This window comes from Dipteris shenzhenensis, chromosome 15 (assembly GCF_047967505.1).
Source record: "Dipteris shenzhenensis isolate YYH24624 ecotype China chromosome 15, Dip_SZ_1.0, whole genome shotgun sequence".
NCBI lineage: Eukaryota > Viridiplantae > Streptophyta > Polypodiopsida > Gleicheniales > Dipteridaceae > Dipteris > Dipteris shenzhenensis.
Window position 1 is genome coordinate 44,437,165 of NC_141610.1, and position 15,339 is coordinate 44,452,503.

A 15,339-nucleotide genomic window follows, 5' to 3' on the forward strand; every position below is an offset into this window, starting at 1 on the left:
ATAATTGGCTGTCTGTTGAACCCCCTAGCTGCACCTAACCCCCAAGTTGGGTTGGGGGTTTAGCCCAACTTGGGGTAAGGGTTAGTTTTTTTGCTGTTGGTTGAGGTAACTACTGGCTGAGGCGAAGGCCTAACGGGTGGCGGGCTGCTAAAAAGGGCTGGTGGACGACGGGCTGTACGGACGGAGAGGCCCCAACGGGGAGAGGTATGGACAGGTGAGATACGACGGTCTATATGGACGAAGAGGTACAGACGGGCGAGGTACAAACGGAGAGAAAGAAAGAAAGAAAGAAAGTTTATTAAAGTCTTCGGAGACCGTGAAGGTCTATGAGACTAAAGATAACTGATACAATGAGCATAACGCTGGCAGTCTCAAAACGGGCCAGCCAACCGTTTCTACAAAAAAGAGGTTATGAAGGACGGTGTGTCTAGTCCTGATACAAAAAATATGTGTCTACCTCCAGATGATACAAAAAAGAAGGGGCGGGCACCAAAAAAGGGGCAGAGGGGGGAGATACAATATATATGTGCAGGTGGTGATCGTCAGAGACCAATCATAGAGGGGCCGTCAAATGGGAGGCCGGAAAAAACCCTGCGATAGATGATTGGCCTCTGATGTCACGCGGCCTAGTCGAGCTCGGTCGTCGCGGGCGGCGGGTGGCCCTGTGGATGAGGGCAACGGTAGCCCCGGTGGGGCGGGCAGAGAGCAGAGACGAGATGTCATGGACCCAGATGTGTGAGTCTGTCCGCTGGCACAGCTGTCGTGGCTATGGCTCTCGCTCACGTCCGCGTCGTCGGCTAGACTGAGGAGAGGTATCCTGTGACTGGAAGAAATCAGTGATGGGCCGCTCGAGTCATCTCATGTAAGAAAGCGGCTAGGCATCACTGATCCGGGAACTGCAGCATGTGTGGGAGGGGGCTGAATCCGTCGCGGAAGAGGCAGTGGTACCGGCCTCGAATGGCATAATAGATAGGACATCTAAAGCAAAGTACTCCTCCGACATAGGTGGCCATCTCGGACGACAGCCCACTTCCCCTCCTGACGGGCTACATCTCGCTGCTGAAGCAGGGTGTGCCGCTCTTCCACCTGCATAGGTGTGAGATCCTCATCCATGAAGATAGTAGGGTGGTCCCGTAGTGTAGCACGCTGCCTGAGTGCTGCAAGTCGAGAGCCTGAGTATCCCTGAATCGGATGATGAGTGGCTGTGGGCGCGTGGGGTCCCGTCCTGTGCGCCATGCATGCTCGATCCCATGCTTGGCGAGGCCGAGGGTAGAGGTCACGAAAGCAGTCGCGTCCGCTAAGGGGGTGAGTGAATCTGCGCGGGGGATACCTCGTACTCGGATGTTGAGAGCCTTACTGGCCCTCTGTTCCTGCTCAGTGATGGTGGCTGAGACTACTGCTTTGGGTGCTCGTCTCGCAACGTCCACCCATCTGGTAGTCTCCGCAATAGTAGTCTGGATGGTAGCGATCCGCCGCTCCACCTCTGGTGTAGTGCGCGGGGCCTCTGTGACTGTAGCAGTGAGAGAGACAACCTCCTGACGGAGGTGAGTGATCTCCTGGCGCATGCTCTGAATAAGCTGATCTTGTGCTACAGTATGATCCCATAGTTGATGTAGCTCCATAAAGATGTAATCTATCGTCTCAGGTGGGACCCGGGGGGTGCGAACTGGGACATGGCGTAGGGCTGGGGGGGCGTGGGAGATAGGCTGGCTGTATATGGCAGGGGAGTGGAGAAAGGCTGCTGGGTGAGGGGAAGGGGGGACATAAGAGTGGTGGAGACAAAAGGGAGCTGTGTGGGGGGTGAGGAACTGTGACCCTCTCCTATGGGGGGCACGCTGAGGGTGGTGGTAACGGGGGTATTTGGTACACTGGTGGGGGAGGCAGTGGTCGGAGTAGAGATGATGGCTGTGGGAGAAAGAACTGCATTGGTGCCCATTGCACCCGATGTTTTCAGGACTGGTTGGCTGTCAATTGCTAATCCACTCCTGGAGATGCGCTCTGTGATGTCTCCCACAATTGGCTTCGGAAAGAGAGAGAGAGAGAGAGAGAGAGAGAGAGAGAGAGAGAGAGGTATATTAACGTCTTCAGGAGACCTCGGGGATCTATGAGACAAGATACAAGATACATGTAACCCATACAAGCCACTGTGCGTTGAAGCAAAGGGCTCACTAAGGCCCTTGCTGAGTGCTAAGTGCTAAGTGCTAAGAATGCAAAAAACTAGTACAACTAGTACAAAAATAAGTAGGAAAAAAGAGCAATCAACTGCTCACAACCAAAGCTCCAAGTACATGTGGAGGCTCTATATAGCCAAGCTCCCTTGATGGCCCTCTAATGTGATGCAAAGAGCTCACGTATCTGTCTCTGTCGGGCTGTCTCCCGCAGTGGCGGGGGGCACGCTCCCCTGGATCTCTATATCCGATGGGCTACATCGAGAGTAATGCCTTGTCTCTAGCGGTCCCCTCTAAGGAGGGCTGAGATAGGTCGAACCTCAATCGTGCATGCTTTGATCACCCCACATGTCGTGTGTGGTCTCCGCATCTCTCGTCCAGCCATATCATGGTGATGACAGGTCTCACTGCTGATCCATAGCGCTCTCGTCTCCTCGAGCTCCTTCCCCCACGGACAGCTGGCCCTTTTCAGCCCGAAGCAGGGTTGGACTTTGGTGTATCCAGTGACAAGGAAAGATTGTGGGACCATGCCAACATGACTCCTGGCAGGCCTAATTCATCTCTCTCAGATTATTTGGCTGTTCGCAGGCTAGATGCACTTGGAAGCTGTCTGAAAGACATGTATGCTACTAGCATCCAAATATTGGAGCCCTGTGTTGTCTCATATGGGAGAATTCTAGATCCATGGCATGTTGGGGTATCGAAGAAGCTTATGGAGCTGTTTGATTCCAAATACAGCAGCTATAATGAAGATGATTCAGTTCTTGACACCAGAGATGCAATGCAAAGACAGCTCATTGAAGCGCTCATGGAAGCTACCATTGAGGGTATATGGCAAAGCAATCAATGCTTTACATGTGGAGAAAAGTGGACACCAAAGCACAATGTGGTTTGCAGAATAAAAACCATGGGGACAGCCGGAACTTACGTGATTATGGAGTTTCATGATAAGAATTACCACCCACATGACCCTCGAGGTTCCAATACAACCAAGGCACAGGAATATATTACATTTCCTTTTGACCCTACTGGTATGCATGACGGCGTATGTCCTCTTTACAGCAGGGAGCCCATCACCTACAATTTTGAGGACAAATTCATTTTTTTAAGGAGGGATGGTTATAATGAAGGCCAAAAGTGGGTCAAGTTAGTGGGGGTTAGGATAATTAGTATTTGGGGTGTTTGCAAGATAGAGGGGTCTAAAGGGCTAGGGAGGTACTATACAAGTACTATCCTCTCATGTACAAGGGGACTTTTGATGTGCATCTAATCCTATCGACTTCCCCTCCTCCTTCCTGCAACCTGCTGCCTACTCCCAATCTCTCTATCTCTCTTCCCTTCACTCCTTTTCTCTCTCTTCCTCTCCCTCTAACCCCTTTCCCTCCTATCTCTATCTCTCCTCTTCCCTCTCCCCTCTCCTCTTCCCCCTTTCCTGTCATCTCTGGCCCCTTCACCAATTCAGCCAGTGCCTCCTTCATTGCACATCCTCTAGGTCAATGTCTGGTAGCATAATACAATACATCCCTTAAGTCGAGGAGTGGTACCTAAAGCGCCCCTGTCCTCGCGTTGAAGTGTCCCCAACCACGAGGACTTCCCTACGGCTCGAGAGATCAACGATGTCCTCATAGAGAGCTGCGTATGGTGATGTCTCAGTCTCCACTAGAATCTCTCAGGCAAAGTGAGAAGTCTCAGGGAGGAAGTAGCACACTGCTATGAACAAATCCTGGCTGTCCATGTGTCGAATCCGGATCTAGAGAAACCTAGAGGGTGAGTCTCTCTTCTCCATTGAGATGGCCCCTAAAGAGAAGACCTGTAGAGAATTGCAGAAAGAGAAAGTTGTATTAACGTCTTCGGGATGCCTCACGAGCCTATGAGACAAAGTACAATCAGCAAAATAACTCATACAAAGGGCTTGCTAAGGCCCTTGCTGAGTGCTAAGCTAAGCTAATGATCTCAAACACTCAAAACTCAAAAAACACACTCTGAAGCTCTCAAGAGACTCCAGTTGGTAGTGTGAAAGCTCCAAAGACATATCTGAGAGTTGTGGTATCCCTCCAATGAGATGCAAAGATGTCGCATATCTGTAGTTGTCGAGCTATCTCTCGCCATGGCAGGGGGCGTGGTCTCTCGGATCTTTGTATGAGAGAGAGATAGATAGAGAGAGAGAGAGAAAGAGAGAGAGAGAGATGTATTAACGTCTGTGGAAGGTCAGACAGGGCCTATGGGACAAAGTACAAAGTACATCACAAAGGAAAAACTCATACAAGCCTCAATGGGCTAGAGCAAAGGGCTCGCTAGGACCCTTGCTGAGTACTATGCTAATCTAAAGAGCTCAATAGCTTGAGCAAAAATCAAGTACAAATCAAGTACAAAAATCAACACTAGGACCCTTGCTGAGTACTATGCTTATCTAAAGAGCTCAATAGCTTGAGCAAAAATCAAGTACAAATCAAATACAAGCTGAAGCAAGCTGAGAGTTGGTACTAAAAAACTAAAGCCCGACGGCTCATCTGTGAGCGGTGAAAATTTCTTGAAACTGCGTCTGTCGGATTGTCTCACGCTGTGGTGGCCAACGGAGGGGGCGTGGTCTTCTCGATCTCTGAACCCGCTGGGCTATGTTCAAAGTGACCCCTTGTCTCAGGCGGTCTCCTCTAAGGAATGCTGTGATAGGCCAGACCTCAATAGAGTGTGCTCTAGTCTCTCTTTGTGTCACGGGTGGTCTCTTCAGTGGAAGGACTGCAGAGACATCTAGAGGCCCTAGAGGTGTTATGCACAGAGAGAGACTTGACAGTCAACCTTGGAAAGACCAAGGTTATAATCTTTGACACCTCACATGCAATGACTCATCAACTTGGCTTCACTTATCGTAGTGAGCCAGTGGAGATAGTGCAGTCCTACACATATCTGGGAGCAGTCTTCACAAGACCCGTTTTCACGATGACCCATGCAGCAGATTCACACAAGGATGGAGTGCTTTGACCCAACTAGAGAGAGAGTGCTTCCAAGCACACTTCCAGGACCCACCGACGAAGATCTGGCTCTTCAACACACTAGTGCGGCTGACGGCCATGTATGCAGAACCCTTCTGGGTGTAATCTACCGAAGATCGAGTGGAGGAAACCTGAGCGGCTACAGGTGATTATGGGGTCCATGATGATTCGCGGAGTAAGCCCTCAGTTCGACATGAGATAGTACAAGCAGAGTTTGTCATGACTCCTCTACAGATTGATGCCATCTTTCGGACAGTGACATTCATCCAAGAGTCTAGGACTTGCCTCGATGGAGATTATTGCAACTGGCATTGGAGTCATCCGGATGACTAGTAGAGACTGGAGCAGAACATTAGGGCGCTCTGTCTCGCGCGTGGTCTCTACGTCCCTCTCTCAGCAACACCATGTCAGGTCTCTCTGCTGATCCAAGCTGCCCTCATATCAGCTAAATCCTCTCCTCTACTCCGATGTGTCTGGGAGCTAACTCAAATGTATAAAAGTTTGTGATGTGTCGATGTGCCCGGTCAGCCTCTATATCCTGTGGCCTAGCCGCCTCCTACTACTCTCTGATCTGTCGTAGTAGTGTCTCCCTATGCTGGCACATCTCCATCATATAGAGCCCAATGCAAACCTAGTCATGGATATGGATCGGTCGTATGACCACGCGTTCGCCTATCCCTATAAGACGAAAATTCCACTTGGATACCTTTGATAAATTGCACGTACAAGAATTTAGCAAAGTACATTGCCACTTCGTTGTGGTTCGGTGCCTTTCCATCATGTCTCTACAATCGAAGTAGGCGTTCACGGCGTCTATTTGCCTCATGAATGAAGGCGGCCAAGCATCTCTAGTCTAAAAAAGAGAGGAAGCGGGATAACACCCAGAGCTATCTCTGAATAGGCAATAGAAGCGCCCTCCAATCTCATAGTACACTAGGCATCTGAAAATGAAATGCTCCTCAAACTCAATCTCCTGTAGGTCACACAACGTGCATATTTTCTCTCCCTAGGTAAACCCTCCACTCAGCCACTCTCAATACGGAGTCTATGCGAAGAGACCCGAAACTCGCCAAAAGAGATCCTCAGTGAATGGGGTGGATGAACCCGTGTATATCCTGATGGGTCAATAAACCCCTCCTCTGAGATATGTAGGCAATGATCCCTGTAAAAGCTGAGCTCCACTGGGAGCTCGTTCAGTTCCAGGTCGGGAAATTGGAATATGACACGAGTGCCATGTCATCATCATAGTCTCAATAACAGCTTGGTACACGTGTAGCAAATCATGACATTCTAGGTTGTTGTAGGCAAGGTCTCTCTTGAATATGTCCATCTACTTCCTACCATAGTTTTGTTCCCCTTCCTATACAGTGGGAACTTCATTCCAGACAAAGCCACATTCTGGGAAGGTCCCCATAAATTTTTTTAACGTATCAAAAAATTTATTCTCATATGTTAGAGATATTGAAAATTGTATTCTCTTATATTAGGGATTATCCACGTACTCGAAGTATAGATTTTGAAATGCTCCAATTGTGTGTTTTTCAAAGTTCAAGAGCTGAAATGGAAATTTTAAAGTTGTAAAATGTTAGTTTCTTTCATGTTCTAGGAAAGTCATATGATGATGTGTTGTATGATGTGGAATTCTCGTTCCCGTTTCCACGTCCCCCCTTCCAAAATGTTTCCGTTCCGATATCTGACATTCCCGAAACGTTCCCATTCTCTAGTCTATGCTCCCAACACGGCACCTGTGTGTAATGAAGGGGGAAAAAGGGACCAAGGTAGGAGTACTCTAGTGAGAATTAGAGGCGATTGTGGTGGGGACTATATAAGTCCAAACTACTATACTCTCTCTATGTGTCGACGCGGTTATGTTTAGGGTTATGGGTTTTCCTTTGTATTCACTTAGTGGCTCCACCCCTCAACTCATTGTATCAGTTTCTTTTAGTCTCATAGACCCTTTGATCTTCCGAAGACTTTAATAGACTTTCGTTCTTTCTTTCTCCCTTCTAGTACAACATTGACGCGCCATTCTCCCCACTCCGGTAACTTGAGGTCAACCAGGTCATACATAGGATCTTCTGCAGTTACATACATTACAAAAGATATGACGAGAAGAGTGGCTGTCCATTGGATCAACATGACGAACAAAGCCATTATGTTTTTGGCAATTCATTGTGTAAAACCCAAACAAGCAAAAATTTCAACCTCACAATATTGACACATGGCAAGTCAATTGGGTCGAATCAGCTATTATGACGTTGCCAAAATGCCGCATTGCACTAAATTGTTGGCTGAAAACAATTATATAAACCTAGTATCTCACTGATGCATACATTTCCATGCATCCACACAACATGATCATCCATCCATGAATATAGTGGTCTTTCTCGATCATTCTTGTTGGGTTTACGTTCATGATGTTGTAGGGCTTGAGGCATTAAAAACGATGCATATATTGCAAGGTGAGGGGTACAATAGAATTGGATTCCGTGTTATCTATACCATGTCAAACAACTCCATATTTTCATCACGTCTTCAAATCCACCGTCAAGACCCTTTACCTCTTCCAAGTAGGTCTCTCAAACAAGCATACACCAGCAAACTCATCGCATCTGAAGTATACTTTAAGAAAGCTCAATTCTCACCATTGAAGTCGCCACACTTTGGGCAAAATCGTACACGTTTGCACATGTCTATAACCTTTTTAAAAACTGCTCTTCTTTGTAGAACTTCGATTTTTGGATTTCGCATTCGACGCAAACATTGTTGACGGTCCTTTTCAGATAGCAACACACTTGCACATGACTGCATTTATACCCATCCACACGTGACAATTAAAAGACAACTTAGAAACATTGCAAACCCACAACTATATAGATGCACACAAGAAAAATTCACCTTCACGTAAATTATTAATAGAAAGTAAAAGTAATATTTTAAAAAAGTCCCATGAGCTAGCGCATGTAATCCTCAATAAATAAGAGTGGATGGGCACACGACAATAATTATCCTCGATGGGTTAAAGGTAAATGTTGGAAAAACATGAGTGTGAGGCGTGGTGATCATGTGCTTAAATTATGTGAGCGTGTCAACATTGCTACCTCACTGATCCTCTCTCTTCAAGTATAGTGTTTGTGATTCTTCACCTACCTGTGGATAATAGTCATATATACAATTATGCATTAGTATAATAAGCCTTATGCATTAAGATATGGAGATTATTTGCACTCCTCCATATCCCTATATCTATACCACTCATGTGTGCACGTACATGCGTGCTCACATTTCCATTTTCTACACACATACACCCATAAAGCATGTTAAATTTTAATGAATGGTGGTATGAAATCTTAAAGTTCATATTTAAGAAAGCACAAGGTCTCAAAACCGAGAGCCACTCCACTCCTTGAGGAAAACAGCCCTCTTGGCAAAAGTGCCAGGGAAGACCCCTGCATGCTCATCAAATGGCCATCCAAGTGTGTACAATATCTATCCAAATACTAGCCAATGTGTGTGAAGGGTGGATCAGAGCCATCCAAAGCCTTTATGCATCTAGATCTCCAAATATTACACACTGAACTGCTTGTTGTCAGAATCTCCTAGAAGATATCCACTGAGAAATGTGCAGGTTGTAAGGCACAGTGTTGCCGAACTGAAAGAGCCCAAGAAGAGTCATGCCTCTCTAAAAGACCTCAAGCCCCAAAAGCAACAACCAAGCAACTGAACCCCATGTCACGAAGAATGGGGAAGCAACAAAAGCACTCAAAAGACTAGGAATCCCCTTCCAAACAAATCCGGCATGTATGCAATTTCATAAAAAAAGCTGAATGGACATCTCAGCCAATAGGCAACGAGGGCAAGTAGGGGCTACCCCGAACCTAGACCTCACTGCTTCAGGAACCTAGACCCGCCCTTACAAGCTTCCAAGCGTTTATCAATAGAAAGCCAAAAGAAGACAATGATTTTTCTATTCCGGAGGGATTCCAAAGTTTCTCCCAATGGATTTGCAGAAATCTGAAAATTTTCCCAATGAAGAGCTCTGATGGGCTTCCAGTTCTTAAGGCTGAGTTGAAATTTCCTAGCATTAGTACCACGAGTGGCCTGACCCGTCTACGACGGGTTACAGACCCGCTCCGCTGGGTCTCAAGGTGTTGAAATGTCATTAATTTCAATTAAATAGAATATCAAATAAAGGCACCACGTGGGTTGGTAACCAAATTCACCTAGAATATATGATCAAGTGGAAAGGTTTCAAAAGTTGAAAGCTCTTGGAACCTCGACTCTATTCTTCAAGAATGTCCTTATCTTATGTTTGGTTTAGTTCTATAATAATGCCATTGGACTACCTTGGAAGAGATTATGTTCTTTAAGTAGCAAGGGATGTAATGATGAAGGGCTTGACCATATCCATGGCTAAGTTAACCAAGGTTAGCCAACCGCACCCTAGCTAGGCTTGTCTAGCTATTAGGTAGTGGATGGCCAAGGATGAGGAACGTATGCCCTAGATGACATCACACACAATGCCATTGCATTAACCCACACACATCAACACATATCAATGAAGGGCCTTAGTAGTGAATTTCTATAAAAGGTTCTTTTTGGCTTGGCCTGCTGGCATCTTGGTGTTTTGGGTGATGGTTTTTACATTCCTGATCTCTCTTCTAGCATCTCGTGCCAACTCCCCCTTCTACATTTCTCTATGTGTCTAGAGGATCCTAAACCACGTTTGTTTAAAGAAAACCAGCTTTTTGACTTATAACATTGGGCATCTATACCCATGCACCGATATAAAGCTCATTCATCGAGTGCAACGCTCTGAGTGCCCTCTTCAACATTAGAACTTTTCAAGAAAAGATCGAGCAAGGAAGTGTCGATTTTCCCTACTCTTCTTTGAAAGCCAACAATAAACCAAACACCATGTATGAATGATCATCAACATGGCAAGAAGTTTTTTGCACGGGCAATTGGGGCCAATTCATACACGAAATGTGGCGATTGAATGCATATGAAAGGTTCAATTGACTCATCAATTAAAAATAGCTTCTCACAAAATCATTGCACTGCTGAGATAAGACACAGTTGAACAAGCAATGGGACAACCTGAAAGTGGCCGTGGTGAAATGTCGCAACGGTACCATCCTCGACGTGCAGCCACCTTGAGGAGTTGCAGATCTTCAGGTCTTCATTCATCGAGTGGTAGCTCTTTGGAGAGATTTGTGGAATGGCTGTGAGAGATAGCAAACTCCCCCTTACATCTATGGATTTTGCAAGCTTTTTCCATGGCATAATGACCAAAGTGTACCCAACTTCCATACTTAAACAGCAAGCAAGCATTTCACTTTGACCTTTCTTATGTCCACAATTGTGATGCTGAAAAGGCATGCTTGAGTTTATAGAGAAAAGGGACGAAAGCCCTTGCCTGGATTGAGAGCATACTCACTTGCAATATATCGAGATTGAAACTAAATGCGATGCTTGAGACCCAGGTGTTGATATGTGTTCATGTGTGTAATTTGTTGTTGCTTTGTTGGGATTATGCTATGTAACCTAGCCTTAATTTAGTGGCCTGGCCTCTCTCTCTCTCTCTCTCTCTCTCTCTCTCTCTCTCTCTCTCTCTCTTTTCCTCCTCTGTGTGTGTGTGTGTGTGTGTGTGTCTCCCCCTCTTCTCCCTCCCTCCCTCCCCCTCTCTCTCTCTCTCTCTCTCTCTCTCTCTCTCTCTCTCTCTATATATATATATATATATATATTCTCTCTTCTCTTTGCCTCCTCTGTGTGTGTCCCCCCCCCCTTCTCTCTCTCTCTCTCTCTCTCTCTCTCTCTCTCTCTCTCTCTCTCCACTCCTCGGCTCTGAAAGATTTAGGAGGGTGAATCTCTCTCTCTCTCTCTCTCTCTCTCTCTCTCTCTCTCTCTCTCTCTCTCTCTCTCTCTCCACACACAGCGTGAGGAATCCAGTGGCCTATCACTGACTTCTTTCAGCCACAGGATACCTCTTCTCAGTCTAGCCGACGACGCGGACGTGAGCGAGAGCCAGAGTCACGACAGCTGCGTCAGCGGACAGATTCACACATCCAGGTCCATGACATCTCGTCTTTGCTCTCAGCCCGCCCCACTGGGGTTACCGTTGCCCTCATCCACAGGGCCACCCGCCGCCCCCGACGACCGCCGAGCTCGACTAGGCCGCGTGACGTCAAAGGCCAATCATCTATCGCAGGGTTTTTTCCGACTTCCCATTTGATGGCCCCTCTATGATTGGTCTCTGACGATCACCACCTGCACATGTATACTGTATCTCCTCCCTCTGCCCCACTTTTTTGTGCCCCCCCCTTCTTCTTCTTTGTATCATCTGGAGGTAGACACATATTTTTTGTATCAGGACTAGACACATAGTCCTTCATAACCTCTTTTTTTGTAGAAACGGTTGGTTGGCCCGTTTTGAGACCACCACCGTTATGCTCATTGTATCAGTTATCTTTAGTCTCATAGATCTTCACCGTCTCCCGAAGACTTTGATAAACTTTCTTTCTTTCTCTCACCAGAGACATTTTCGCAGCCCACCAAAGAGCCATCACTATACGAGGCTTCGGTTTCGTCCTAGCGCCTAGATAGATTGATTCATATGATTATTATGATTCTATTAGCATAGACTAATACTCAGCAAGGATCCTAGCGTACCCTTTGCTTCAGCCCACTGAGGCTTGTATGACTTCATTTTTCTGTGCACTTTGTCATTTCTCTCTCTCTCTCTCTCTCTCTCTCTCTCTCTCTCTCTCTCTCTCCTCTCTCTCTCTCTCTCTCTCTCTCTCTCTCTCTCTCTCTCTCTATCTCTCACCCCCTCTCCCCACTGGCCGCATATCCTTGCCCTCTCTCTCTGTCCCGCGCAAACCAACGGCTCTACCACTGTGGCGCTTCTTATTTACTCCCCCCCCCCTTGGGTATTTACTCCTCACCCCTCTTTGCGGATACCCGTAACCCTTTTGTGCCCCATTTACTGCTACCCGTGCACTCCTGCGCCTTGCATGCCACCTCCGTCCCGTGCACTCTCATGTTGCCACGTAGCATATATTCGCATACTGCCTCATCCACGTGGCAATGCAACGCACCCTCTCTCCCTATATGTTGCACTCCGGGACCTGCAACGTTTCCAGATCAGTGCCATGCCAGTTGCACCATGTCACAGCAGCCCCGCCATTGCAAGCTATCCCACTGTCGCCCCCTGCGATTTTCGCCACGTGTCACTCCAACGACCTATGATCTCCTCCTTTGCAAGATAGGTGGCCCCTCATGCCCTCAGCTTCTCCCCAAACCTCCTCCTCTCTCCCCGAACCTCCCTCCTTCTCTCTCGAACCTGCCTCTTCCTCTTCCCAAGCTCCAAATCTCTGCCACGTTGGTAGGTGTGGTATTTGTCTCCTTAAGATATAGTAAGAAGGTACAAAAAGAAGGAGTCTCTTCTATCAGTTATCTGAATCGATCCACTTCTAGTACTGTTTGATGCGGGAGCAATGCGGTCAATTCGGAACTGAAATGCCCTAAGTGTATTAGGTGTCTTAATAGGACTAGGTGTCCTAACTAGCCTACCAAGGCTAAGTATCAACAAACACACACACACACACACACCCATGGTATGGCTGAAGTATCCTGAATACATCTCAGGTATGCCTGGAAGCTACATCGTGGTTGCATCTGTGATGGATATAGCAACCTATGATAGTACAGGGAAGCAGAACCATATAACAAAAGGTAACAAGTATAAAGCTTGCCGAAAAGCTACAAATTCAGGTCTTGGTAGAGTCTTCGTGAAGAAATATGCTAAGTTATCCTCTGTGGGAATGTAGGATAATTGTATATCTCCAGCTGACAGTCACTCTAGAACATAATGATAGTGCACCTCAATGTGCTTGGTATGTGCATGAAAGAAAGAATTGCATGCAACCTCCAAAGCACTATGGCCGATCAGTGTAGATCATGGTAAAAGATGCCTAGCTGCCATGCAGGTACCTTGCGAAGCCAAAAACACTCTACAGTAGCTGTGAAGCCTGCCCTATACTCAACTTCACAACTCGAAGTAGCAATTGTACTTGCTGAACAAAGAACAGCATGGAGAGCCAAGCATAAAAGTGTTGCCATTGTGAGACACACGGGTGTCGTAACAACCAGCCCGTCACTGTCCACGAAGGCATGCATAACCACTGAAGACTTATCATCATATCACAGTCCCAATTGCAGCATGCCTTTCAAGTATCAGAAAACACATTTCACTGCCTGTGTGGCTAACATCAAGATCTGCAAAAGTAACTTGCACAACAAAACACACTCTAAAGTAGCTGTGAAGGTTGCCCTGTACACAGCTTCACAGCTAGAAGTAGCAACTGTAGGCTCTTTCTTGCTGAACCAAGAAATGAATGAACAATCAAGCATGAAACGGTTGCCACTGTGAGACAAACGGGTGTCGTAACAACCAGCCCAGTCATTGTCCGTGAACACATGCATAACGAGTGAAGACTTATCATATCATATAGCAATCCCAAATGCTGCATGCCTTTCAAGTATCGGAAGACACATTTCATTGCCTGCCTGGCTGACATCAATATCTGCAAGTTGCGAAGCAAAACACACTCTACAGTAGCTCTGAAGGCTGCCATATACTCGGCTTCAAAACTGGAAGTAGCAACTGTAGGTTGCATCTTGTTGAACCAAGAAATGCATGGACAGCAAGCATGAAACAGTTGCCACTGTGAGACACAAGGGTGTCGTAAAAACCAGCCCAGTCACTACTCATGAAAAGCATGCATAACCAGTGAAGACTTATCTTCATCAAACAATCCCAATGCTGCATGCCTTTCAAGTATCGGAAAAAACATTTCATTGTCTGCCAATGATGTGTACTAGGCTTGTGCATGAACCTGCTTAACTGAGAGACTGGTCACTCCAACTTCAGAGGAGAAATAGAAGCCAAGCTCCAATGGTGTAGAAACCCACTTACAATCCTCCAACTGGAAGCGCTATAAGAACTCGCCCCCCTTATCTTTGCCTCTGTGATCTATGGCAAAGGCTTGATCTATGTTGATTGAGGCAGCCCTATTTGAGAGGCTGATACTTAGCCCTCGTATGGCCTTATAGACTCAGGACACTTAGTCCTCTATTTGAACACCTAGTACACATAGGACATTTAGTCCTAAGTTGACTTTGGTTGACTTTGGGCTTTATATTGACCATTTCTTGAACTTTCACATTATGAATTTGCAATTACACTTCAAATCCTTCAGTTTGGCGTCTCCTCCTCACATTTCAGCTTCCTTCCATTGCTCCCAGATCAGCCTTTTTTTTTCAACAGAAAAGGAAGCTTCTATTGATGCTTGAAAAACACAATACAACTCTCGACTGCCAAAAAATCAACTGCGCCCACAACCCCTTGCCTATCCGTGACCGCTTCCTCCTCTCCGAATTCTGCCTCCAAAACCCCGGCAACAGCCCTACCGGTCACTCCACCTTCGATGGCTTCATCATTGGCTGCATCCCCATCTTCTTCCACAACGATTTGTCTACAACCAATACACCTCGCACCTTCCTGCAGATCCCGATCAGTACTCCATTTTCATCTCCCACCAAGATCTACAAAATGGCGTCAAGATGCAAGATGTCCTCAGTGGCTACTCCAGTAGGATCTCTAAGATGCGCGACAGTATAATCAAGCTAATACCTGGCATCATCTACGTGAACCCCTTTGCTGTGCGGTAGAACTGGAAGCTACAAAAATCAAGGACGCATTCGATCTAAGCGTCGATGCTATGCATCACAAAGAAGCATCAATGAAAGCGGCATTGCACGCTCGACAAGAGGCCTAGATTATGGCACCCATTTTGTCACTAGATTCTGCAGTCAGTTCAGTGTTTCCACCTACAGTTCGAGCAGCAATGTAAGAAGCTATTTAGTGGAATTCCTAGGCACTATAGGTTTCCACATTTTTGCAAGAATCAAGATATCGCTTGATTGCCGAATTGAAAGAATCTCTTGAAGTTTTCAAAATTTTCTTGTGAAGACAAAAGCAATACTACATTGGAGGAGTTTAACTGTGAAGTTCGATGTTGAATTATCAACGGAACAATAGGAAAATCTATGAATCATAGATGGACTTGAGACACTTGAAAAGGCTCTATTTTCATATTCTCGATGCAAGTGGTAAA

At 46.4% G+C, this 15,339-nt stretch overlaps 1 protein-coding gene across 2 annotated transcripts in view; it reads right to left on the bottom strand.

The window, feature by feature from the left end:
• The window catches only part of NRPC1 (nuclear RNA polymerase C1), a 209,708-nt gene that overhangs the window by 145,381 nt on the left and 48,988 nt on the right, over positions 1-15,339 (bottom strand). For both annotated transcript variants that reach the window (XR_015542205.1, XM_087385582.1), the window contains exon 4: positions 7,804-7,963. Coding sequence is in view for 1 of the 2 variants with exons in the window: in XM_087385582.1 (XP_087241708.1) it covers positions 7,804-7,963 (160 nt within the window). In the remaining variant the exon portion in view is untranslated. The remainder of the gene's footprint in view (positions 1-7,803; positions 7,964-15,339) is intronic.